General features: G+C 43.5%; 1 protein-coding gene and 1 long non-coding RNA gene across 4 annotated transcripts in view; one reads left to right on the plus strand and one right to left on the minus strand.

Annotated features, from left to right (window-relative positions):
* The window catches only part of si:dkey-225f5.4 (uncharacterized), a 40,305-nt gene extending 24,876 nt beyond the window's left edge, over window positions 1-15,429 (minus strand). Inside the window, exons 1-6 of one of the 3 annotated variants that reach the window (XM_059957748.1) lie at window positions 15,333-15,429; window positions 8,469-8,559; window positions 7,350-7,470; window positions 6,587-6,750; window positions 4,029-4,103; window positions 2,268-2,318 (exon numbers count right to left, since the gene is read on the minus strand). In XM_059957748.1, coding sequence (XP_059813731.1) covers window positions 2,268-2,318; window positions 4,029-4,103; window positions 6,587-6,750; window positions 7,350-7,470; window positions 8,469-8,559; window positions 15,333-15,361 — 531 coding nt within the window. In that variant the 5' untranslated portion in view covers window positions 15,362-15,429. Of the gene's footprint in view, window positions 1-2,267; window positions 2,319-4,028; window positions 4,104-6,586; window positions 6,751-7,349; window positions 7,471-8,468; window positions 8,560-10,805; window positions 11,488-15,332 lie in introns of those variants that run through there. The other 2 variants (XM_059957749.1, XM_059957750.1) reach the window with 2 other exon arrangements.
* On the plus strand, window positions 14,114-22,682 carry LOC132385585 (uncharacterized). Its single transcript, XR_009509199.1, has 3 exons — window positions 14,114-14,329; window positions 15,720-15,922; window positions 20,485-22,682. It is a non-coding gene; the product is annotated as an uncharacterized LOC132385585 (long non-coding RNA).
* Window positions 22,683-23,997: the final 1,315 nt, after the last annotated feature.

Consider the following 23,997-nt stretch of genomic DNA (forward strand, 5'->3'; position numbering starts at 1 on the left):
AGGTCAATAGTTCTCTGTTTTCTCCCTCCCTCCTTTCTTAAAAAGTGGGATAACATTAGCCATTCTCCAATCCTCAGGAACTGATCCTGAATCTAAGGAGCATTGGAAAATGATTACCAATGCATCTGCAATTTCCAGGGCCACCTTCTTTTAGTACCCTAGGATGCAGACCATCTGGACCTGGGGATTTGTCAGCCTTCAGCCCCATCAGTCTTCTCATCACCGTTTCCTTCCTAATGTCAATCTGTTTCATTTCCTCTGTTACCCTATGTCCTTGGCCCATCCATTCATCTGGGAGATTGCTTGTGTCTTCCTTAGTGAAAACAGATCTAAAGTACTCATTAAATTCTTCTGCCATTTCTCTGTTTCCCATAATAATTTCACCCAATTCATTCTTCAAGGGCCCAACATTGTTCTTAACTATCTTCTTTCTCTTCACATACCTAAAAAAGCTTTTGCTATCTTCCTTTATATTCCTGGCTAGCTTGCGTTCGTACCTCATTTTTTCTCCCTGTATTGTCTTTTTAGTTAAGTTCTGTTGTTCCTTAAAAACTTCCCAATCATCTGTCCTCCCACTCACCTTAGCTCTGTCATACTTCCTTTTTTTTAATGCTATGCAATCTCTGACTTCCTTTGTCAACCACTGTGGCCCCTTTCCCCACTTTGAATCCTTCCTTCTCTGGGGGATGAACTGATTTTGCACCTTGTACATTATTCCCAAGAATACCTGTCATTGCTGTTCCACTGTCTTTTCTGCTAGGATATCCGTCCAGTTAACTTTGGCCAGCTCCTCCCTCATGGCTCCATAGTTTCCCCCGTTCAACTGCAACACTGACACCTCCGATCTGCCCTTATCCTTCTCAAATTGCAGATAAAAATTTATCATATTATGATCACTACTTCCTAATGGCTCCTTTACTGCGAGATCACTTATCAAATCCTGTTCATTACATAACACTACATCCAGAATAGTCTTGTCCCTGGTCGGCTCTCGTACAAGCTGTTCCAAGAATGCAACCCGTAGGCACTCTACAAACTCCCTATCCTGTGGTCCAGCACCAACCTGATTCTCCCAGTTCACCTGCATGTTGAAATCCCCCATAACTACTGCGACATTACCTTTGCCACATGCCAATGTTAACTCCCTATTCAACTTGCACCTAATATCCGTGCTACTGTTTGGTGGCCTGTAGACAACACCCATTAGGGTCCTTTTGCCCTTACTGTTCCTCAGTTCTATCCACACAGACTCTACTTCTCCTGACCCTATGTCCCCCCTTGCAAAGGACTGAATCTCATTCCTCACCAACAGGGCCACCCCACCCCCTCTGCCCACATTTCTGTCCCTTTAGTAAGGGTGCCAACGGTTATGGAAAGAAGGCAGTAAAATGGGGTTGAGAGGAATAATAAATTTGCCATGATGGGAATGGTGGAACAGACACAATGGGCTGAATTGCCTAATTCTGGTCTTATGTTTTATGGTGTTATAACTGTGTGGGTTTCATCAAGGCATTCCAGATTCTTCTCACATCATAAAGCAGTATTATGGTGACATATATGTACTTTAATAATAAATTTACTTTAACATTGAAAGGCTGCAGGTTGATGGGATAATTGGCTACTATACATCATCTTTATATGCCATATACAGTATATGCATTAGGAATTTGCTGTGATGTTTTGGTCAGGTTGCAGCATACAACATTAGCTCAGTGGTAGAATCTAGGGCAGGGGTTCCCAACCATTAACTGTGGAGCCCAGGTTGGGAATCCCTGATGGAGGGGGAGTTAATGGGGATGGGATTAATTGGTGTGGACTTGTTTCTGTGGTTTACGATTCTATAACGCTGTGCAGTCTACCACAGGTGCTCCAAAACCTTGCCTAATGGTGTTGGTCCATGGGATGAAAAAGGTTGGGAACAACTGATCTAGGGCAAGTTCCACAATGGCTTAGAGAATGAGGTTAAGAGGAATGGCAATAGTTTTCTGGATCAGGGACTCCCAATCTTTTTTATGCCAGGGACCCCTATCATTAACAGAGGGGTCCGTAGACCCCAGGTTGGGAATCCCTGATCTAGGGGTTATTATTAATGGTCAGACAACCCAAGACTAAGGTTCAGTCTTTGATTTAGGAACTTAATTAAGTAAACTTGCCAATTGTGGAACAGCTCAAGACAAAACAAACACCAAAGCTGATGCATTATTGCAATAAGCCAACAGTTCACACCAGGGAACCTGACAGACTGTTGTAAACCTCTGCAGACTTACCTTCTGAAGCTGTAACCTCTTTTGGTGAGCAACCTCTTCGAGCTGTTTTTTCTGTTTAAAGAGAGATAATGAAAATGCATTAACAGTTTTTCAAGTTCAATTGTCATTCAACCACACCCATGTATGCAAAACACAATGTATACAGTACATAGCACATACAGTCACTAAATTTATTATTTCTGAAGAACTTCAGGAAGGGAAGACAACATTTACATTACGTTTTTTAAGATCAAAGGACATGTCAAAACGGTTTAGAGTTAACAAGATGCTGTTTAAGATGCAGCAACTCTTGTAATGCAAAAACAGATGGCAGCAAATTCCCATAACAAACACATTATTAAGCAGGTTTCATGTTTAAACTGAAGGTGGTTGGGAGATAAATAGGGCATTAGGCATCTCATACAGAGAACGCTGCAGCACACTCAGGCCCTTCCCTCCCACAGTCCTCCATGTTTGCATCTATGTGCCTAAGAGTCTCTTAAATGTCCATAACGTACCTGCCCCTACAATTACCCTGGGCAGCACATTCCACACACCCACCACTCTGCGTTTAAAAAAAACCTGACATCTGCCCTATACTTTTCTTCAATTCTCTTAAAATTATTTCTCCTTGTATCAGGCAATTCCATCCAGGGAAAAAGCCTCTGGCTGTCCAGTAGATCTATGGCTATCTTGTACAACTCTCAACCTCCTTCACTCCAAAGGGAAAAGCCCCAGCTCGCTCAACCAATAAGACATGTTGTCCAAGCAAGGCAGTATCCTGATACATCTCTGCACCCTCTCTAAAGCTTCCACATCCTTGCAATAATGAGACAACCAGAGCTGAACACAATACTCCAAGTGTGGTATGTTGTAATAATACTCTCACATAAGCAGCAACGTGGGGTACTTAATGCTTCATCAGAAAGATGGCATCTCTGACAGCAGAGCACCTCTCAGCTTTCTCTCTGATAATAAGTTTGCAGACGATACAAAGATAGGTACGGGAGAAGGTAGTGTTGAGAAAGCAGATAGACTTGGACAGATTACAATGGGCAAAGAAGTGGCAGGTTGAATAAAGTGCAGTTAGGTATATGGTCATGAACTTTGGTATGAGGAATTGAGGTGTAGAATATTTTCTAGGTTCCGGTGACATCATTGTCGAGAATGGCAGCTTAAGTCACTAGCTCCTCCGGAAAAACGCGTATTAAGCCCCGTTATTTCATCAAGTATAATATTTTTTGAAAAATATTTGAACTGAAAAGAGGGGCAAGAATGGGGAAAAGGAACGGAAATAAAAAAAGTGACACTGCGGAGCCTGCGTCCGAGAGGAGTGCAGCGAGCGGCTCCCCTACCCGACCGTGTGCTAGTGAGGCGGCTGCTGGGCCTCATTCAGGCGAAGCGGCGAATATTTTTGAAATCCTGAAAGAAATAATGGAGGTCCAGAAAGATATAAAGCAGCAGCTCCAGGATATTAAGGCAGAGTTCACCAGCGTCAATCAAAAAATAGCGGTGGCAGAGACTCACACTGAGAAGGTGGAAGATCGCGTTCAAAACGTGGAACGGATGCTGAGTAAGACAATAAAAATATTACATCACCAAGAAGGTAAACTGCTTGACCTGGAGGGAAGATCACAGCGGAAAAATATCAGAGTCTACAACGTTCCCGAAGGAGCAGAGGGCTCGTCTATGATGGAGTTTGTCGAAAAGCTACTGCGGGACGTGCTGGATCTTCCCTCGGTTATGGAACTGGAAATCGAGAGGACTGGTTCCGAAACCTACCCAGGATAGAAAGCCACGCTCAATAATAATTAAATTCTTTCGGTACATCACCAAGGCGGAGATTCTACAAAGGGCCTGGGATAAGAAGAGAGTGTTTTTAGAGGATAAATTACAAGATTACCACCCCACCCCCCCCCCCATGGTCCTGCAGAAACACAAAGAATACTCTGAAGTAAAGCGAGTACTAAAGCAAAGTGAGATTAGATTTCAAACTCCGTACCCTGCTAAACTTCGAGTGTTTTAGGACAACGGGACGCGGTTGTACCAGACGGTGGAAGAGGAGACTACAGACATGAAGGCTAGAGGTTTACCCATCAATGTCACCAAAATGAGGGAAAGCCTGACTGAGGAACTGTCCCGCCCCGCTTGGGAAATAGTGCGAGTATTGAGAAGGCAGGAGACGGGAGGAGGCCGAGAGAAATATATCAGGAAGAGACCGGGAGTTTCCCAAAGACAGTCCTCACCCCCTTCAGAAGAGCCATAAAGTTTAGCTAGCTTTAAAAATGTTGAGAAGCTAAATGAAAGCAAAAGTACACGGTGATATACCTATCTCGAGAAATACTTATTATAATGTGGATTTTATATTACTTAGTTGTTATTCTGTATTCGCTCACTTACTCCTTTTCCCCACCAAAATGAGAATATATATATATATAGGAGTACATAGGGAAATCTTTTCTATGCAATGGATTTGTTCACTGACTTTTATGAATACTGCATTGGGGGCCCTCAACTCACAAGTAGGAGGGGTTATCCCCCACAGCTAGACACATCTACTAGAGACCTCAGCCTTGGAATCACACGTTTGTTGCTATTTTTGTTATTATCTGCATTTCTTGGTTCGTATTTGTTCAGGGAGTAGATCGATTAACTTTTATTCTAATTTCAATGGTACATTGACAGATAAATACAGATGGCTAAGGACAAGGTAAAATTAATTTCTTTTAATGTCAATGGGCTATTAAATCCAATCAAACATAAGAGAATTTTATCCAATTTGGACCAATTTGATTCATACTGGGAAAAATGGTTTAACTAAATAATGCCTCATAGGCCTGACTTTATTCTCACAAATCAATGAATCTGTTGTAAAAAAAAAATCACTCCCTACTTGTACATACTTCTTCCCTTTTGCTTGTTTTTTCCCTCCACTCTTTTCTATAAGTGTATACCTCAGATAAATACTTTGTGCAGATTTGTGACATATATGATTATATGATACTTACGTACAATATCTGAAACACATCTTAAGGAAATGTTTGTTTGATGATGATGTTCAATAAAAAAATAAATTACAAAAAAAAGAATATTTTCTAAATGGGGAGTACATTCAGAAACGGGAGAAAAGGGACTCGAGAGTCCACATGCAGGAATTCCTTAAAGGTTAACTTGCAGATTGAGTAAGGAAGGCAAGTGCACTGTTAGCATTCACTTCCAGAGGACTAGACTATAAAAATGAGGAAGTAATGTTGAGGCTTTAAAAGGCATTTAGATCAAACTTGGGCTCCATATCTAAGAAAGGATGGGCTGGTAATGGAGCAGGTCCAGAGGCGGTTTATGGGAATGATCCCAGGAATGGGGAGCAGTTGAGGGCTCAAGGGCTATACTTAGTAGAATTTTGAGAATGAGAGAGATTTCTTTGAAACCTACTTAGATGCTTTCCTGTGGCTTCACCTATCACCTTCCCCTCACCTTTTTATTCTGGCATCTTCCCCCTTCCTTTCCAGTCCTGAAGGAGGGTCTTGACCAGGACATCAATTGGTTATTTATTTCCACAGATGCTGACTGACCTGATGAGTTACTCTAGCATTTTGTGTATGTTGCTTTGAATATTGAAAAACCTAGACAAAGTGGATGTGGGGACGATGTTTCCTACAGTGACGGAGTCTAGGATCAAAGGGCACAGCCTCAGGCCCTTTAGAACAGAGATGAGGAGCAATTTCTTTTCCCAGAGGGTGGTGAATCTGTGGAATTCATTGCCACAGACAGCTGTGGAGGCCGAGTATATTTAAAGTGGACATTGATAGATCTGGGCTAGTGAGGACATCAAAGCTGATTCAGGAGAATTGGGTCAAGAGAGAAAATAATTCAGCCATGATGGAATGGCAGAACAGACTCAACAGGCCTAATTCTGCTCTTATGTCTTCTGGTCTTATAAGACGCTCTTAGTGCTGCGCCAAGAACTTCAGGCTAAATTTTATGTCCCAGTCTCACAAACAGGATTGAACATTTTTTTTAAATTTATCACTTCATCTACAAGGTACAAGTTATGTAGGCCCTTTGAACTGTGCCGCCCAGCAAGCCCCCGATTTAATCCTAGCCTGATCACAGGACCATTTACAATGACCTACCAGTCAGAATGTCTTTGGATTGCTGGGGGGGAAGCAGAGGAAAACCATGCAGTCACAGGGAGAACATACAAACTCCTACACGCAGTGGCAGAAATTGAGCCCAGGTCATCTGTACTGTAAAGTGTTGTGCTAACCACTACACTACCGTGCCGACATGGAGGCAACAAAGTGAACACAACAGTTCAAGTTAAATCAGCATCCATTTACCTTTGCTTCATATAACTGGATAGCATCCTTCAAAGCTTGCTCTTTTGCCTCGAGAGCTTGGAATTTCTCTAGGATGGTGGACATGTTCTGAAGCTCCTCTTCTTGCACTCGACATTCTGATTTCAAGCTCTTCCACTTCTGCCTCATTTCATTGACTTTCAGTTCTGAGGAAATTAAGTCACTTCATTAATGGGTCCAATGTACCTTGGGACAAAGTAAGCCTCACATCATCCACTGTTACAGCACAGAAACAGACCTTCGGCCTATCTAGTCCGTGACCAATTATTATTCTGCCTTGTCCTGTCTGAACCGTAGCCCTCTATACTCCTCTCATGGATGTACCTATCCAAACTTCTCTTAAATGTTGAAATTGAGCTCACTTCTGATAGCAGCTCATTCCACACTCTCACCACCCTCTGAGTGAAGATGTTCTCCTTAAACTTTTCACCTTTCACCCTTTGTTGTAGTCCCACCTAACTTCAATGGAAAAAGCCTGCTTGTATTTTTCCTATCTATACCCTTCAAAATTTTGTATCTCCATTCACTTTCCTACGCTCCAGTGTATAAAGTTCTAACCTACTCATGTGATAACTTACAGTATCTTGCAGCTGAGGCAAGTCCCAAATCTTTCATCATCTCTCAATTAAATAAATAAAACCCCACAGTTTTTGTTCAAAAGTGGACAGCACAACAGACAGGTTTTCTTGCCCCTTCAACCCCAACCCCCGAATCTCCTCAAACATAATTGCGTCCCTAAACTCACGGATATCCTGCTGTTGGTCAATTTCTTTAATCCCATTGGCATCACTTCTTTTCACCAGATCCAACAACAAAGCACATGTCTTCAGCTGCCGAAACATCATCTTCTGTTTCCTCCGGAAACCCTAAAGGACAGAAGATGGGGGGGGGGGGGGGGGGTTCACACTTGTTTTCCTGTTGATGTTGGTTAGTGAGGAATTTTAGCATACTCATTGGGTAAAATCTCAAAGGCCCTTTCTCAAGTACACATGCCATGAATGAACGAAAGCAAAAACCCAATTCAAGTCAAAATGGTTCTGTTTGATACTCAAGAACAAAATAATAGTTATTGAATGAAGAAATCCATCAGCTCTGGTGTTACATGAATGAAAAGGGAGAGTTTTATTAAAAATTGTTACCACGCTGTATCTCCAAATTAAATAAGAGTAAAATGTACAAAAGTAATTTAAAAATCATTAAGGGTATGAAAGAGCAGCCTTTTGTTGTAGAAGCTGCCTGTTGAGAAGGTGAATTTGCACTCCTGAAGGAGCCTCTACCCCATCCCTTCCTCACCATCCTGGTGTAGAGACAAGGGCAGCAGGACTCCACCCTGTCAACCAGATTTTACTGTACATATGGCAAGTAAATCTATTCTTTATTTTTCTTTGTATTTGCGATCTTTCCTGGATTGTGTGTCCACAGTATTCCATCTTGCACTGAGTGAGAACATGTTCCATTTTCCACCATTCCTCATGCGTCTCTACCAAAGGAGGTGTAAGGTGCTCCTTCCCTCCACTAGCCTGCAGGTCAACCTTGGGTAAGGTGTAGCACTTACTTCCCCCCGGCCCCCCCAAACGATCAGGGTGACATGAAGCTGTGAGAGCAGGTGATGGGTGGTTGTATGAGCAGCTGGTGCATATCACAAGGCCTGGTTATGCAACCACTGACGTCAGGCCGACAATCTCTGAAGAGTATTGATAATGGCTGGGGTCACCCATCTTGTAAAGACACTGCCCAGAAGGCAATGGCAAACCACCTCTGTAGAAAAATTTGCCAAGGTCGTGGAAAGACCAGGATCGTCCACATCATACAACATGGCACATAATGAATGAATGAATAACTGGATAGTTAAGGCAAAACTCACAACTGCATGTTGAACTACAGTGGGTCCTTCTTCTGTTACACATTCTTCTTCTTTGGAAAGATTCTTTGCAGCTTCTACCTCTTTAAGCAGCCTGAAATTTTAAGAAGTTAGCACCATTTATTAGTCAATGCGGCTCAGCAAAGACAACACAACTTTGGAAAGAAACATGGTGTACAATACAGATTCTTATTAAAAATCCTTTCCCAATCTTCCAAAGCCACAGGATAGGCAGTTCAGCCATTCTCTGGTATTTGCTACACATCCTTTCAAACTGTGTACTGGATTAAAACCATAATCATAAAACATAAGGACAGAAGTAGGATATTCAGCCCACTGAGTCAGCTCCACCTCTCAATCATGGTTGATTTATTTTCCCGCTCAGCCCCATTCTCCTACCTCCCCACCCCCACCCCCGGAACATTGACGCCCTGACTAATGAAGAATCTATCAGACTCTGCTTTAAATATCCACTTAAATATCCTCTGCTTTAAATAATTTAAATTAAATTACTCAGTAATCTGTGTCAAAGAAATTCTTCCTCATCTCTACCCTTGGGGTAGAGCTCAAGCTTAGACACAACATGCACTTTCTACAATCTTCCAATGAAGTTTGAGAAACTATATCTCATCTTTTAGTGAAGACAATTTTTACTTTCTAAATTCATTTGTATACTTCTTTTAGACCACCTTCTAATATTCTTTTAAACTATCAGCAGTTCAAAATAAATTTATTATCAAAGTACATATACGTCACCATATACAACCTTGAGTTTCATTTTCTCTTGGGCATTCACAGTAAATACAAAGAAACTCAACAGAATCAATGAAAAACTACACAAAAAGATGGTAAATTCCCATCCATGTGAAGAAATTAAGGTGTACAAGGCTCCCCGGCCCCATTCTAACAACTTTCTGCAGGAGCACCATCATTGTGTGGTACAGAAACTGCAAGGTATGATGACAAAACCCTAAAAAGGATAATAAAAACCAGTATCTCCTCCTACCCCCAATTTATTGGGAGCATTGTTGAGGATCCCTACCACCCATCCCACAATCTCTTTCAAGAAGCAAGTGCAGAATCATCCACTACCATCAAGGTGGTGGTACAGGAGCTTCAGGAGTAGGACTGTAAGACTGCGTAAGAGCTTCTTCCCTCAGGCTGTGAGACTAATGAATACCCTGCCACCACCGAGGTCTCATCACCAGTGAGCTGTTTGCTGATTACCAGTGCTGTGCACTATGTTCATTTTAAATTATATTTTATTAATTTGTTTATGGTATTATTTTGCTGATTACCAGTGCTGTGCACTATGTTCATTTTAAATTATATTTTATTAATTTGTTTATGGTATTATTTTGTTTTAGGTGGAATGTTGTTTCATTTGGTGTATATACAGCACTATGCTAAAGTCAAAGGTGTATATATGCATGTGTGTGTAATATATATATATATTTTTTAATATTATTTATTTATTTGGCTAGGATAATGGAGGGGTGTAGGTGGATGAGGAGGAGTGCTGGGTCAGGTGCAGACACACCCAGTCCTGAGACACCAGGCAAGGCCATTTGATTCCAAACAATTGGTTCATTGATCATTACAGAATGTCTCTCTGGTGCTTCCCACTCCCTTCCCATTCTCAGTCCACAATAGAGACAATGTAATTTCCTTTGGGATCAATAAAGTATATATCTATCGACAGTATCTATATCAGAATCAGATTCATCATTATCATGAGATTTGTTTATTGCGGCAGTACTGAACAAAGAACCAATGTGCAAAAGACAACAAAATGCATATACAAAAAAAATTGCCATTTATCTTGAAGTACTGTCTTTATATTCTTGAATATACAGGCTGAGTCATGATGAAGGGTCTCTGCCCGAAACACTGTTTATTCCTCTACATAGATGCGGCCCGACTTGCTGAGCTCCTCCAGTGTTTTGTGTGTTCCAGCATCTGCAGATTTTCTGGCTTTTATATTCATCTGATCATTGCATCATAGAACTTTCCTTTTGATCTCTCTACCACTCATTACATTTTCACTAACTCTAATGAAAAGTACCTTCTTCCTCCCTCCACCAATATTGCCTGTCCTGAGTATTTTCAGTGGCTTTATTTTTCAAACCTCTGGTTCATATTTTCTGCAGATTTTGAACAGAAGTCAACATTTTAGTTCTGTTTCAACTTGAAAAAGTTTGAGATATTGTAGACACTCTAAGAAGATTTAGATCTATTTTTCCTTTTCTTCACTTAAAGCTCTGAATTTGTTCCCTTAGCCTCTTGTTCTTTCCTTTAAGCATTTCTGCAAAACCCACCCTTTTGACTATAATATCTCACATGGGGTGGCGGGCTGGAGATGTGTCTCTACCAAAGGAGGTGTGAGGTGCTCCTTCCCTCCGCTAGCCTGCAGGTCACCCTTGGGCAAGATGTAGTCCCACCTTCTTTTCCTTCCTGGAAGACAGAAGGATGGTCAGCCCTGTGACTTTCACATGATTTTACGTCAACAATTTAGATGAAGGCATTGAGAATAACATCAGCAAATTTGCTGATGATACTAAGCTGGGTAGCAGTGTGACATGTGATGAGGATGTTAGGAGAATTCAGGGTGACTTGGATAGGCTGGGTGAGTGCACAGATACTTGGCAGATGACGTTTAATGTGAATAAGTGTGAGGTTATCCACTTTGGGAGTAAGAACAGGAAGGCAGATTATTATCTGAACGGTGTAGAGTTAGGTAAGGGAGAAATACAGAGATCTAGGAGTCCTTGTTCATCAGTCACTGAAGGTGAATGAGCAAGTGCAGCAGGCAGTGAAGAAGGCTAATGGAATGTTGGCCTTTATTACAAAGGGAATTGAGTACAAGAGCAAGGAAATCCTCTTGCATTTGTACAGGGCCCTGGTGAGACCACACCTGGAGTATTGTGTACAGTTTTGGTCTCCAGGATTAAGGAAGGTCATCCTGACCGTAGAGGAAGTGCAGCGTAGATTCACGAGGTTAATTCCTGGGATGTCTGGACTGTCTTACACAGAGAGGTTAGAGAGACTGGGCTTGTACACGCTGGAATTAAGGAGATTTAGAGGGGATCTGATTGCAACATACAAGATTATTAAGGGATTGGACAAGATAGAGGCAGGAAATATGTTCCAGATGCTGGGAGAGTCCAGTACCAGAGGACATGGTTTGAGAATAAGGGGTAGGTCATTTAGGACAGAGTTAAGGAAAAACTTCTTCTCTCAGAGAGTTGTGGGGGTGTGGAATGCACTGCCTCGGAAGGTAGTGGAGGCCAATTCTCTGGATGCTTTCAGGAAGGAGCTAGATAGGTATCTTATGGATAGGGGAATCAAGGGATATGGGGACAAGGCAGGAACCAGGTATTGATTGTAGGTGATCAGCCATGATCTCAGAATGGCGGTGCAGGCTCAAAGGGCCAAATGGTCTACTTCTGCACCTATTGTCTATTGATTTCATATACCCTCGAGGCACAAGTCCTTCCTCTCCCAGGGATGACGTATTTGGAATTTCTGTTGGTGTTTCTGTAGCTCTGGGTTTTTACGGGATGGGTTGCTGGCCCCACGCCCAACCCTCCTCCTTTCGCAGCCAGGCTTGGTGCATGGCAGAGTTAATATGGCTGTCTGATTATTCCCCTCTGACCGTGAAATGACTTGGGATAGTTTATAATGTTATGATCAAATGCATAAAGATAGGAATGAGATGGTTGTGTGTTTAAGGTTCACTGCAATCAGTGATTATTTCACTGGAGGTACTTTCTGAAGCTTTCTGTCCTTAGAACTTTGTAGGCCAAGGTCCTGCACTGTTTTATAAAAAACAACCAGCATTCAACAGATGTACCATGGTTACATCACTGCCTGGTATGGATTCTCCGGTGTACAGAATTGGAAAAAGTTGCAGAGGGCTGTAAACTCATCATGGGGACTAGCCTCCCCAGCATCAAGGACACCTTCAAAAGGTGATACTTCAAAAAAAGATGGCATCCATCATTGAGGACCCAGGACAAGACAACTTCTTGTTTCAACCATCAGCAAGGAGGTTCAGGAGCATCTGCAGGCTCAGCAAGGTACATTTAAAGTCAGAGAAATGCATACAATATACATCCTGAAATAGTTATTCTTCGCAAACATCCACAAAAACAGAGTGCCCCAAAGAATGAATGACAGTTAAATGTTACAACCCCAAAGCCCCCAGCTCCCTCATCCCTTACGTGTCAGCAATGCAACAATTCCCCCTCCCCACCAGTAAAAAAAAATGCATCAGCACCCGCCACCGAGCACTCAAGCGTGCAGCAGAGCAACAGCAAAGACACAGACTTGCAGTCACCCCAAAGACTACTTGTTCACCCGGTATTCGACACACCACAAGCTCCCTCTCTCTCCGTAATAAGGGAGGTAGAGATGTCTCCATTTCACAGCGAGACGGGAGACATAGCAAACAACTCGCTGATTTATGATGTTAAAAGTCTGTTGCGTCACTTTTTCCAAGCTCTGTGCCCAAAGAACTTGGGTCTCTGGGCACACAGTCAGCTCACTGCTTTCGATCTTCCGTCTCCCACGACACACTGGATTCCTGCAGAGGCACTGACCTTCGTTCTGCCCGTCTCCAGAACCACAAGATCTCTGACCCCCAAAGGCAAGCAAAGCTCTTAGGCTGCATCCTTGGCATATCGAATTACAGCCAGTCGTGAAACCCCAAGACCGGGTCCCATTCCCGCACATTCAACACTTTAGGGACAGCTCCTTTCCCCTCTGTCATCCAGTTTCTGAACAGTCCATGAACACCACCTCACTATTTTTCTCCCTTTTTGCACAGTTTATTTTTTTATACCTATTTGTATGGTGTTGGGTAGGATCGGGTATCAGTCATGATGGAATGGTGGAGCAGACTTGATGGGCTGAATGGCCTAATTCTGCTCCTGTCTCTTATGGTCAATTTAACTTGGAGATATTTTATGTATTGCATTGTACATACTGCTGCCACAAAACAAATTTCATGACGTATGATAAACCCGATTCTGAAATAAAAACAAGCTAATGTGTTTACTCTCTAGCACAAGGCTTCCCAATCTGGGGTCCATGGTCGCCTGTTAATGGTAGGAGTCCATGGCACAAAAAAGGTTGTTAACACAAAGGACATCATTTGCTGCCATATCACCCTCAGGGCAACACTGTAGTGTAGTGTTTAGCACAACGGTAAACCCAGTTCAGTTCCTGCTACTTTCTGGACTTTGTACAATCTCCCTGTGACCGCATTGGTTTCTCCTCCTACATTCCAAAGACATACAGGTTAGTAAATTAGTTACATGGGTGTAATTGAGTGGCTTGTACTGTATCTCTAAATCTGAATGTCATTATTTCAAGGTTGTTTGTGAAAGTGTGCTCTCATGATTTCATCACTGTTGCCCCACATTACAAGAGTAAAGACTTCCCTGAAAGCATTTCTCGAGCTGTAGTCTGCTTTAGAAGGCTATAAAGAGGCAAAGGACATTTTTTGTGCTGTGCTCATCACTTCTGAGCTAAAAATGATTGACTTTTTTTTATTATTTACAATATTCTTTGACCAGGAACTCAGTCACCTGTAGATGAAAGGTGCAGTTTGCACTCCTCTTTTTAACATCCCTCCGTCACTAAAGTATCGTGGCTGCAGTGTGCACAATCCACAAATGCTGATGACACTGTCATAGGCCAAAGCAGGGGGAGCTTACAGGTAGGAGATTGAAAATCTGGCTGAGAGGAGTCATAACCTCTCACTCACTGTCAGCAAGACCAAAGGACCAATTATTGATTTCAGGAGAGAGAAAACAGAAGTCCCTGAGCCAGTCTTCATTGGAGGATCAGAGGTGAAGAGGGTCAGTAACTTTAAATTCCTCAGTGTTATTATTTCAAAGGAGTTGTCCTGGGCCCAGCATGTAAGCGCCATTATGAAGCGCCTCTACTTAAGGAGTTTGCAGGCATTTGGCATGACATCTAAAACTTTGACAAACTTCTATGGATATGTAGTGAAGAGTATATTGATTGGCTGTGTCACAGCCTGGTAAGAAAACACCAATGCCCTTGGACAGAAAATCCTATAAAAAGCCCTCCCACTATTGAGCATATCTACAAGAAACACTTGTAGAAAAGCAGCATCCATCATTAGGGTCCCACTACCTCTTCTCACTGCTGCGTCAGGAAGAAGGTACAGGAGCTTCAGGACTCGTTAGTAATTACAGGAATAGTAATTACCCTTCAACCACCAGACTCTTGAACCAGAGGGGATAACTTCACTTGCCCCATCATTGAAATGTTCCCTCAACCAATGGACTCACTTCCAAGGACTCTTCATCTCACGTTCTCGTAATTTATTGCTATTTATTTATATTTGCATTTGCAGAGTTTATTACCCTCTGCACTCTGGTTGAACGCCCTAGTTGGTGCGGTCTTCCATTGGTTCTGCTATAGTAATGATTTGAGTATGAATATCAAGATTGTATATGGTGACGTATATGTATTTTGACAATAAATTTACTTTTAACTTTAGTTACTTCTACAGGCTACTCTGACAGTAGGTACACAGTGAGGAGGAAGTAGGGGGAGGTTGCAGGAGGCGGATATGGGGGAGTAGTTAAATGGGACGGGATTGTGGGGAGAGTGATGGGGGAGGAAGAGGGCAGTACCCCCCGTTCGGTTGGGAGGAGTGGTGGCAGCCGTCTGGATCAAGTGCGGGAAGGCAGTGGGGTTGGAGGGGCAACACTCCAGTACCGGAGAGGGTCGGGAAGGTTACAGCCTGAGGAGCGGTTCACCGAACTGGTGAGACTGTGAATCCGTCAGGGTTCAGCGCCCACACCCCGGGTTGTCCGCGGTCGCACTCACCTTCCCGCCGCGACCAACGCTTCCCCCATCGTTCGTTCGCTCACTCACCCGGCCGACCGTTCAAACTGCACAACCGCCACAAACTCCTCCTGCTATTGGCTGATGTCTTTGGAACGTCATCGTTACGTCATGTTAAAGGGGAAGTCTGTTAGGCCTCTTAAGGGAACGAATTAAAAAAAAACAGTAATCAGCGGATCTCGGAGTCAATTATCACCTACAGACAGTGCAAGACATAAAATTACTGAAATTAGTGTAAAAGGGTAAGGTGGATGCTACCCTTCATCAGGGTAGGGCAAGAGCTGGCTAGGAAAGGGTGGGAATAGGCTCTTTCATTGATTATGTTGTATGACGTGGCGATCATGGTCTTTCTATGTCCATCAACAACAGAAAATCTGCAGATGCTGGAAATTTTGAGCAACACACACAAAATGCTGGAGGAGCTCAACAGGCCAGGCAGCATCCATGGAAAAAAGTAAACAGCCGATGCTTCAGGCCGGGACCCTTCAGCAGGACCAATGTATCGGTATCAGCGGTCGCATAACCAGGACTTGTGATGGCTCCACGGTTTCGCGTCACCCTGATCTGCGGGGGTAAGCAGGTGCCACACCTCGCCCAAGGGTGACCTGCAGGCCAGTGGAGGGAAGGAGCCCCTTACACCTCCCTTGGCAGAGCTATATCTCCAGAGCGGTTGGGAATATACAGAGAGGTGCTGGAAAAAAGGGTCAGTACAGACTTGGACTGTTTGTACCTGCAAGGACCAGAGACTTGATCATTACCTTCAAAACAAGTTTCTGCATACTAAGAGAAGCTAGGAATAGGGCAAGAAATTGCTCATGGACTGTTTTTCCCACTCCTACACCAGGACAACCAGACTCAGAAACAGTGACTTTTCCTAAGCAGTGAGGCTGATCAACACCTCCACCCACTAGCCCACCCCTCCACACCCCCAACCATCACTGCTTTATCATTTCCTGTCAGAGTCACCTTGTGCACAGACACACCTGTGCCCAGCGTCACTGTATGGACACACAATCAATCTGTGTTTATAAGCTGTATTATGCATTTATATTTATTGAGTTTTTGTTTATTATTGTGTTCTTTATCTTGTTGTGTTTTACTTGGTGCTGCATCTGATCCAGAGTAACAATTATTTTGTTCTCCTTCCTTCACACTTGTGTGCTGGAAATGACGTTAAACTATCTCAAACTTGAATTGAACCTTGGAGGAACCTGCAGTGATGGAATCTGATAGGAGAGGAAAGTAGAACATGGAAAAAATAAGGGAGGTGGGGTGGGCAGACGGGAATCATCCAGGGAGGAAACTTGTGGTGTGTTGATAAATTGGTAACAATAAATTCCTCAGTGTTATGGACCTGCCCTGGACCCAGCAATTACTAGGAAAGTATGGCATCACCTCTACTCCATAGAGGATTACAATGATTTGGAATGACATCTGAAACTGTAAAAAATCTCTCTAGATATGTGGTGGAGAATATAAAGTTCAAGGTAAGTTTTAGTCTCAAAGTTCATCTTTACAACCCTGAGATTCATCTCCTTGTGGGCATACTCAGCCAATCTATAGAATAGTGACTATAACAGGGTCAATGCAAGATCAAGTAGCATGCAGAAGACAACAAACTGTGCAAAGGTAAATATAAATAAATATCAAGAACATGAGATAAGGAGTCAAAGTGAGATGATTACTTGTGGGAACATTTTAATGGGTGGGCAAGTGAGTGTAGTTATCCACTTTTGTTCAAGAACCTGATGGTTGATAGTAACTGTTCCTGAACCAGTTGATGTGAGTCCTGAGGCTCTTATACCTTCTACCCGATGGCAGCAGTGAGAAAAGAGCATGACCTGGGTGGTTGGGATCTCGGATGATGGATGCTGCTTTATTATGACAGTGTTTCATGTAGATGTGCTCAATGGTTGGGAGGGCTCTACCTATAATGTACTGGACCAGATCCACTACCGTTTGTAGGATTTTCTGCTCAAAGGCCATGATGCAGCCAGTCAATATACTTTCCACTACACATCTGTAGAAGTTTGTCAAAGTTTTTGATATCATGCTAAATCTCGCAGACTCCTAAGTAAGTAGCAGTATTGTTATGCTTTCTTCGTAATTACATTGACGTGCTAGGCCAGGACAGGTCCTCTGAAATAGTAGCAGCCAGGAATTTAAAGTTGCTGACCCTGTTCACCTCTGATCCTCCAATAATTACTGGCTCATGGACCTCTGGTTTTCCTCTCCTGAAGACTACAATCAGTTCCTTGGTCTTATTGACATCGAGTGAGAGGTTGTTGTTATGACACCACTCAGCCAAGTTTTCAATCTCTCTCCTGTAGGCTCATTCATCACCTGCTGTGATACAGCCCACAACAGTGGTGTCGTCAGCAAACTTGTATATGGTGCTGAAGTTGTGCTCAGCCACACAGTCATAGGTGTAAAGTGAGTAGAGCAGGGGGCGAAGCACACATCCCCATGGTGCCCCTGTGATGATGGAGATCATGGAGGAGAGGTTGCCAATCCGAACTGACTGGGGAAATCCAGGATCCAATTGCACAAGGAGCTATTGAGACCAAGGTCTTGGATTAGTTTTGAGGGGATGATAGTGTTAAATGCTGAGCTACAATTGATGAAGAACATCCTGATGTACGCACCTTTGCTGTCCAGATACTCCAGGGTTGAGTGAAGAGCCAATGAGATGGCTTCTGCTGTGGACCTGTAGTTCCAGTAGACTATTGGAGTGGATCCAAGTCACCTCTCAGGCAGGAGCTGATGTGCTTCAACACCAACCTCTCATAACACTTCAACATTGTGGATGGAGGTGCCACTGGGTGATCGATAGTCATCCAGGCAGGTCACCACCCTCTTCTTAGACACCGGTATAATTGAAGCCTGCTTGAAGCAGGTGGGTACTATCTAGTAACATTGGGTATATTTAAAATGAAGGTTAATAGGCTCTTGATTAATCAGCCTGTCAAAGTTTACAGGGAGAAAGCAGGAGAATGAGGTTGAGAGGGATAATAAATCAGCCTTGATGGAATGGCAGAGCAGATTCGATGGGCCAAATGGCCTAATTGTGCTCCTGTGTCTTATAGAATACCTATCCAAGAAATATAGACCATTCTATTTGCCTCAGGAGTTCTCATCAGTGATCCTGACAGCAGCTTATATACCACCAGCGGCCAATTATAAGAAAGCACTCACGAAACTGCATGTCGTCTGCATTCAAGAAACAGCCCAACCTGAAGCACTTCACATTATAGTAGTATTTTGACTGGCTACTTCACAGCCTGGTGTGGAAACACCAATGTCCTTGGATAGAAAATCCTACAAAAAGTAGTGGATCTGACCCAGTATATCACAGGTAAAGCCCTCCCCACCATTGAGCACAACAACATGGAGCGTTGTCACAGGAAAGCAGCATCTATCATCAGGGACCTCCATCACCCAGAATATGCCCTTTCCTTGCTCCTGCCATCAGGAAGGAGGTACAGGAACCTCAGGACCCACACCACCACGTTCAGGAACAGTTATTACCCCTCAACCATCAGGGAGGAGGTACAGGAACCTCAGGACCCACACCACCACGTTCAGGAACAGTTATTACCCCTCAACCATCAGGAAGGAGGTACAGGAGCCTCAGGACCCACACCACCAGGTTCAGGAACAATTACTACCCCTGAACCATCAGGAAGGAGGTACAGGAGCCTCAGGACCCACACCACCAGGTTCAGGAACAATTACTACCCCTGAACCATCAGGAAGGAGGTACAGTTGCCTCAGGACCACACCACCAGGTTCAGGAACTAACCCTCAGCCATAAGGCTCTTGAACCAAAGGGGATAACTTCACTACACTTGTCCCATCATTGAAATGTTCCCACAACCTATGGACTCACTTTCAAGGACTCTTCATCTCATGTCCTCAATATTTATTGCTTATTTATTATTATTATTTCTTGCTTTTTGTATTTGCACAGTTTGCTGCCTTTTGCATTCTGGTTGAACGCCCAGGTTGGTGCAGTCTTTAATTCATTCTGTTATGGTTATTATTCTATTATAGATTTATTGAGTATGCTGCAAGAAAATGAATCTCAGGGTTGTATATGGTGACATATATGTACTCTGATAATAAATTTATTTTGAACTTTGAATTTGTTTTATTATTGTCACACGTACAATGGAAAAATGTTGTTTGAATGCCATCCAAACAGATAATTTCATCATTTCAGCACGGGAGATTTGTGGAGCACACAGGTGAAAAGTGAAGTGTCATTCCTCTAATGCATTTGGTTTCATCCTGGACTCTAAAAGGTATTGTATTTCACCACAAACAGGCAAGATCTCCACATTCCAAAAATACTTCTGTCTTTCTGATCAGAATTCAAAAATTAGACAACGTGTATTTCTTTCCTTAATATTCAATTGATTTTTAACTTGAAAGTTTAGACAAGTCAAGTCACTTTTTAATTGTCATTTTGACCATAACTGCTGGTACGGTACACAGTAAAAACGAGATGTTTTTCAGGACCATGGTGCTACATGAAACAGTACAAAAACTACACTGCACTACATGAAAACAACATAGAAAAAAGAAATGACACTAGACTACAGACCTACCCAGGACTGCATAAAGTGCACAAAACAGTGCAGGCATTACAATAAATAATAAGCAAGACAATAGGCACAGTAGAGGGCAGGAAGTTGGTGTCAGTCCAGGCTCTGGGTATTGAGGAGTCTGATAGCTTGGGGGAAGAAACTGTTACATAGTCTGGTCGTGAGCCAGATTTACAAAAAAATCATTTCTTCCTTTAACAAAACAAGAATTTTCTTCACATGAATTCAGTTAAAATTAACTGCATTGACCTTATCTGCATCTACAAAAATATACCATTGTCTGTGATGGCAGCAATAGCCAGCAGAGAGGTAGAGCTAGTCATTGCGTCTACATAAAAAATAGTTGGATCTGATCTTCAGCTGTCCAATTTCTTGCCCTATTCCTAGCTTCTTTTAGTATGCAGAAACTTGTTTTGAAGGTAATGATCAAGTCTCTGGTCCTTGTAGGTACAAACAGTCCAAGTCTGTACCCACCATCATTTCTGGTTTTACACTAATCATGTCTCAACCCATTTTTATCATTCCAGATTGACTCAAATTTTCCAGTTCTTCTTCTGCCTGTTGGGTGACGGGGTGGAGATGCTTCTCTACCAGATGAACTCAATGCCTTCTATGCCGGCTTTGAAAGGGAGAATATAACTACAGCTGTGAAGATTCCTGCTGCACCTGATGACCCTGTGATCTCTGTCTCAGAGGCCGATGTTAGGCTGTCTTTAAAGAGAGTGAACCCTCACAAGGTGGAAGGTCCTGCTGGACATCCTGGTAAGGCTCTGAAAACCTGTGTAAACCAACTGGTGGGAATATTCAAGGACATTTTCAACCTCTCACTGCTACAAGTGGAAGTTCCCACTTGCTTTAAAAAGGCAACAATACCAGTGCTTAAGAATAATGTGAGCTACCTTAATGACTACCACCTGGTGGCACCCACTGCTCTACTCTCTCTATACCCATCACTGTGCGACTGGGCATAGTTCAAATACCATCTATAAATTTGCTGATGATACAACCATTGTTGGCAGAATCTCAGATGGTGACGAGATAGCGTACAGGAGTGAGATATGCCGACTAGTGGAGTGGTGTCATAGCAATAACCTGGCACTCAACGTCAGTAAGACGAAAGAATCAGAATAAGAAAAAGAATCAGAAAGACGCTTTGCAATTCGCCTACCGGAGCGACAGGTCAACGGCAGATGCCATTTCTCTGGCTCTACATTCCTCCTTAGAACACCTGGAGAATAAATATGCATATGTAAGGCTCCTTTTCATGACTACAGCTCTGCCTTTGATACCATCATTCCAAATAAACTGATTCCTAAGCTCCGGAACCTGGGTCTTAGCACTCAGATCTGCAGCTGGATCTTCAACTTCCTCACAGACAGGACCCAGGCTGTAAAAATAGGGGACAAGCTCTCCTCTACAATCACTCTGAGCACTGGTGCCCCACAAGGCTGTGTACTCAGCCCCCTGCTGTACTCACTGTACACCCATGATTGTGTAGCCAAGTTTCCATCAAACTCAATATACAAGTTTGCTGATGACACCACAATTGTTGGCCGTATCTTGGGTAATGATGAGTCTGAGTACAGAGAGGAAATTAAGAACCTGGTGGCATGGTGCGAAGACAATAACCTATCCCTCAACGTCAGCAAGACGAAGGAATTGGTTGTTGACTTCAGAAGGAGTAGCAAACTGCACGACCCCATCTACATCGGTGGTGCGCAGGTGAAACAGGTCAAAAGCTTTAAGTTCCTCGGGGTGAATATCACAAATGACCTGACTTGGTCTAACCAAGCAGAGTCCACTGCCAAGAAGGCCCACCAGCACCTTTACTTCTTGTGAAAGCTGAAGAAATTTGGCCTGTCCCCTAAAACCCTCACTAATTTTTATAGATGCACCGTAGAAAGCATTCTTCTAGGGTGCATCACAACCTGGTATGGAAGTTGTCCCGTCCAAGACTGGAAGAAGCTGCAGAAGATTGTGAACTCGGCCCAGCACATCACACAAACCAATCTTCCATCCTTGGACTCACTTTACACCGCACGCTGTCCGAGCAGTGCTGCCAGGATAATCAAGGACACGACCCACCCAGCCAACACACTTTTTGTCCCTCTTCCCTCTGGGAGAAGGTTCAGGAGCTTGAAGATTCATACGGCCAGATTTGGTAACAGCTTCTTTCCAACTGTGATAAGACTGCTGAATGGATCCTGACCCGGATCTGGGCCAAACCTTCCAAATATCCAGACCTGACTTGCACTACCTTACTTTCCCTTTTCTATTTTCTAATTATGATTTATAATTTAAATTTTTATTACATTTACTTTGATTTGTACTTCAGGGAGCGCAAAGCGCAGAATCAAATATCACTGTGATGATTGTACGCTCTAGTATCAATTGTTTTGGTGACAATAAAGTACAAGAGCTGATTGTGGACTTCAGGAAGGGTAAAACAAAGGAACACATACCAATCCTCAGAGTGATCAGAAGTGGAGAGAGTGAGCAGTTTCAAGTTCCTGAGTGTCAACATCTTTGAGGATCTAACCTGGTCCCAACATATCAATGCAGTTATAAAAAAGGTAAGACAGTGGCTATACTTCATTAGGAGTTTGAAGAGATTTGGCATGTCAACAAATATACTCAAAAACTTCTACAGATGTACCATGGAGAGCATTCTGACAGGCTGCATCACTGTCTGGTATGGGGGGGGGGAGGGGGGCTACTGCACAGGACTGAAAGAAGCTGCAGAGGGTTGTAAATCTAGTCAGCTCCATCTTGGGTACTAGCCTACAAAGTACCCAGGACATCTTCAGGGAGCGGTGTCTCAGAAAGGAAGAATCCATTATTAAGGACCTCCAACACAGGGCATGCCCTTTTCTCACTGTTACCATCAGGGAGGAGGTACAGGAGCCTGAAGACACACACTCAGAAATTCAGGAACAGCTCCTTCCCCTCTGCCATCAGGGAGGAGGTACAGGAGCCTGAAGACACACACTCAACGATTCAGGAACAGCTCCTTCCCCTCTGCCATCAGGGAGGAGGTACAGGAGCCTGAAGGCACACACTCAGCGACTCAGGAACAGCTTTTTCCCCTCTGTCACCAGGGAGGAGGTACAGGAGCCTGAAGACACACACTCAACGATTCAGGAACAGCTCCTTCCCCTCTGCCATCAGGGAGGAGGTACAGGAGCCTGAAGGCACACACTCAGCGACTCAGGAACAGCTTTTTCCCCTCTGTCACCAGGGAGGAGGTACAGGAGCCTGAAGACACACACTCAACGATTCAGGAACAGCTCCTTCCCCTCTGCCATCAGGGAGGAGGTACAGGAGCCTGAAGGCACACACTCAGCGACTCAGGAACAGCTTTTTCCCCTCTGTCACCAGGGAGGAGGTACAGGAGCCTGAAGACACACACTCAACGATTCAGGAACAGCTCCTTCCCCTCTGCCATCAGGGAGGAGGTACAGGAGCCTGAAGGCACACACTCAGCGACTCAGGAACAGCTTTTTCCCCTCTGTCACCAGGGAGGAGGTACAGGAGCCTGAAGACACACACTCAACGATTCAGGAACAGCTTCTTCACCTCTGCCATCAGGGAGGAGGTACAGGAGCCTGAAGACACAGACTCAACGATTCAGGAACAGCTTCTTCCCCTCTGCCATCAGGAAGGAGGTACAGGAGCCTGAAGACACACACTCAACGATTCAGGAACAGCTTCTTCTCCTCTGCCATCAGGGAGGAGGTACAGGAGCCTCAAGACACACACTCAACGATTCAGGAACAGCTTCTTTCCATCTGCCATCAGGGAGGAGGTACAGGAGCCTGAAGACACACACTCAGCGACTCAGGAACAGCTTTTTCCCCTCTGCCATCCGATTCCTAAATGGACATTGTATCTGTGGCCATTACTTCACTTTTTTAATATATTATTTCTGTTTTTGCATGATTTTTAATCTATTCAATATATGTATACTGTAACTGATTTATTATTATTATTTTGTTTTGGTTTCTTCTATATTCTGTATTGCATTGAACTGCTGCTGCTAA

This window comes from Hypanus sabinus, assembly GCF_030144855.1.
Source record: "Hypanus sabinus isolate sHypSab1 chromosome X1 unlocalized genomic scaffold, sHypSab1.hap1 SUPER_X1_unloc_11, whole genome shotgun sequence".
NCBI classification, from domain to species: Eukaryota; Metazoa; Chordata; class Chondrichthyes; order Myliobatiformes; family Dasyatidae; genus Hypanus; species Hypanus sabinus.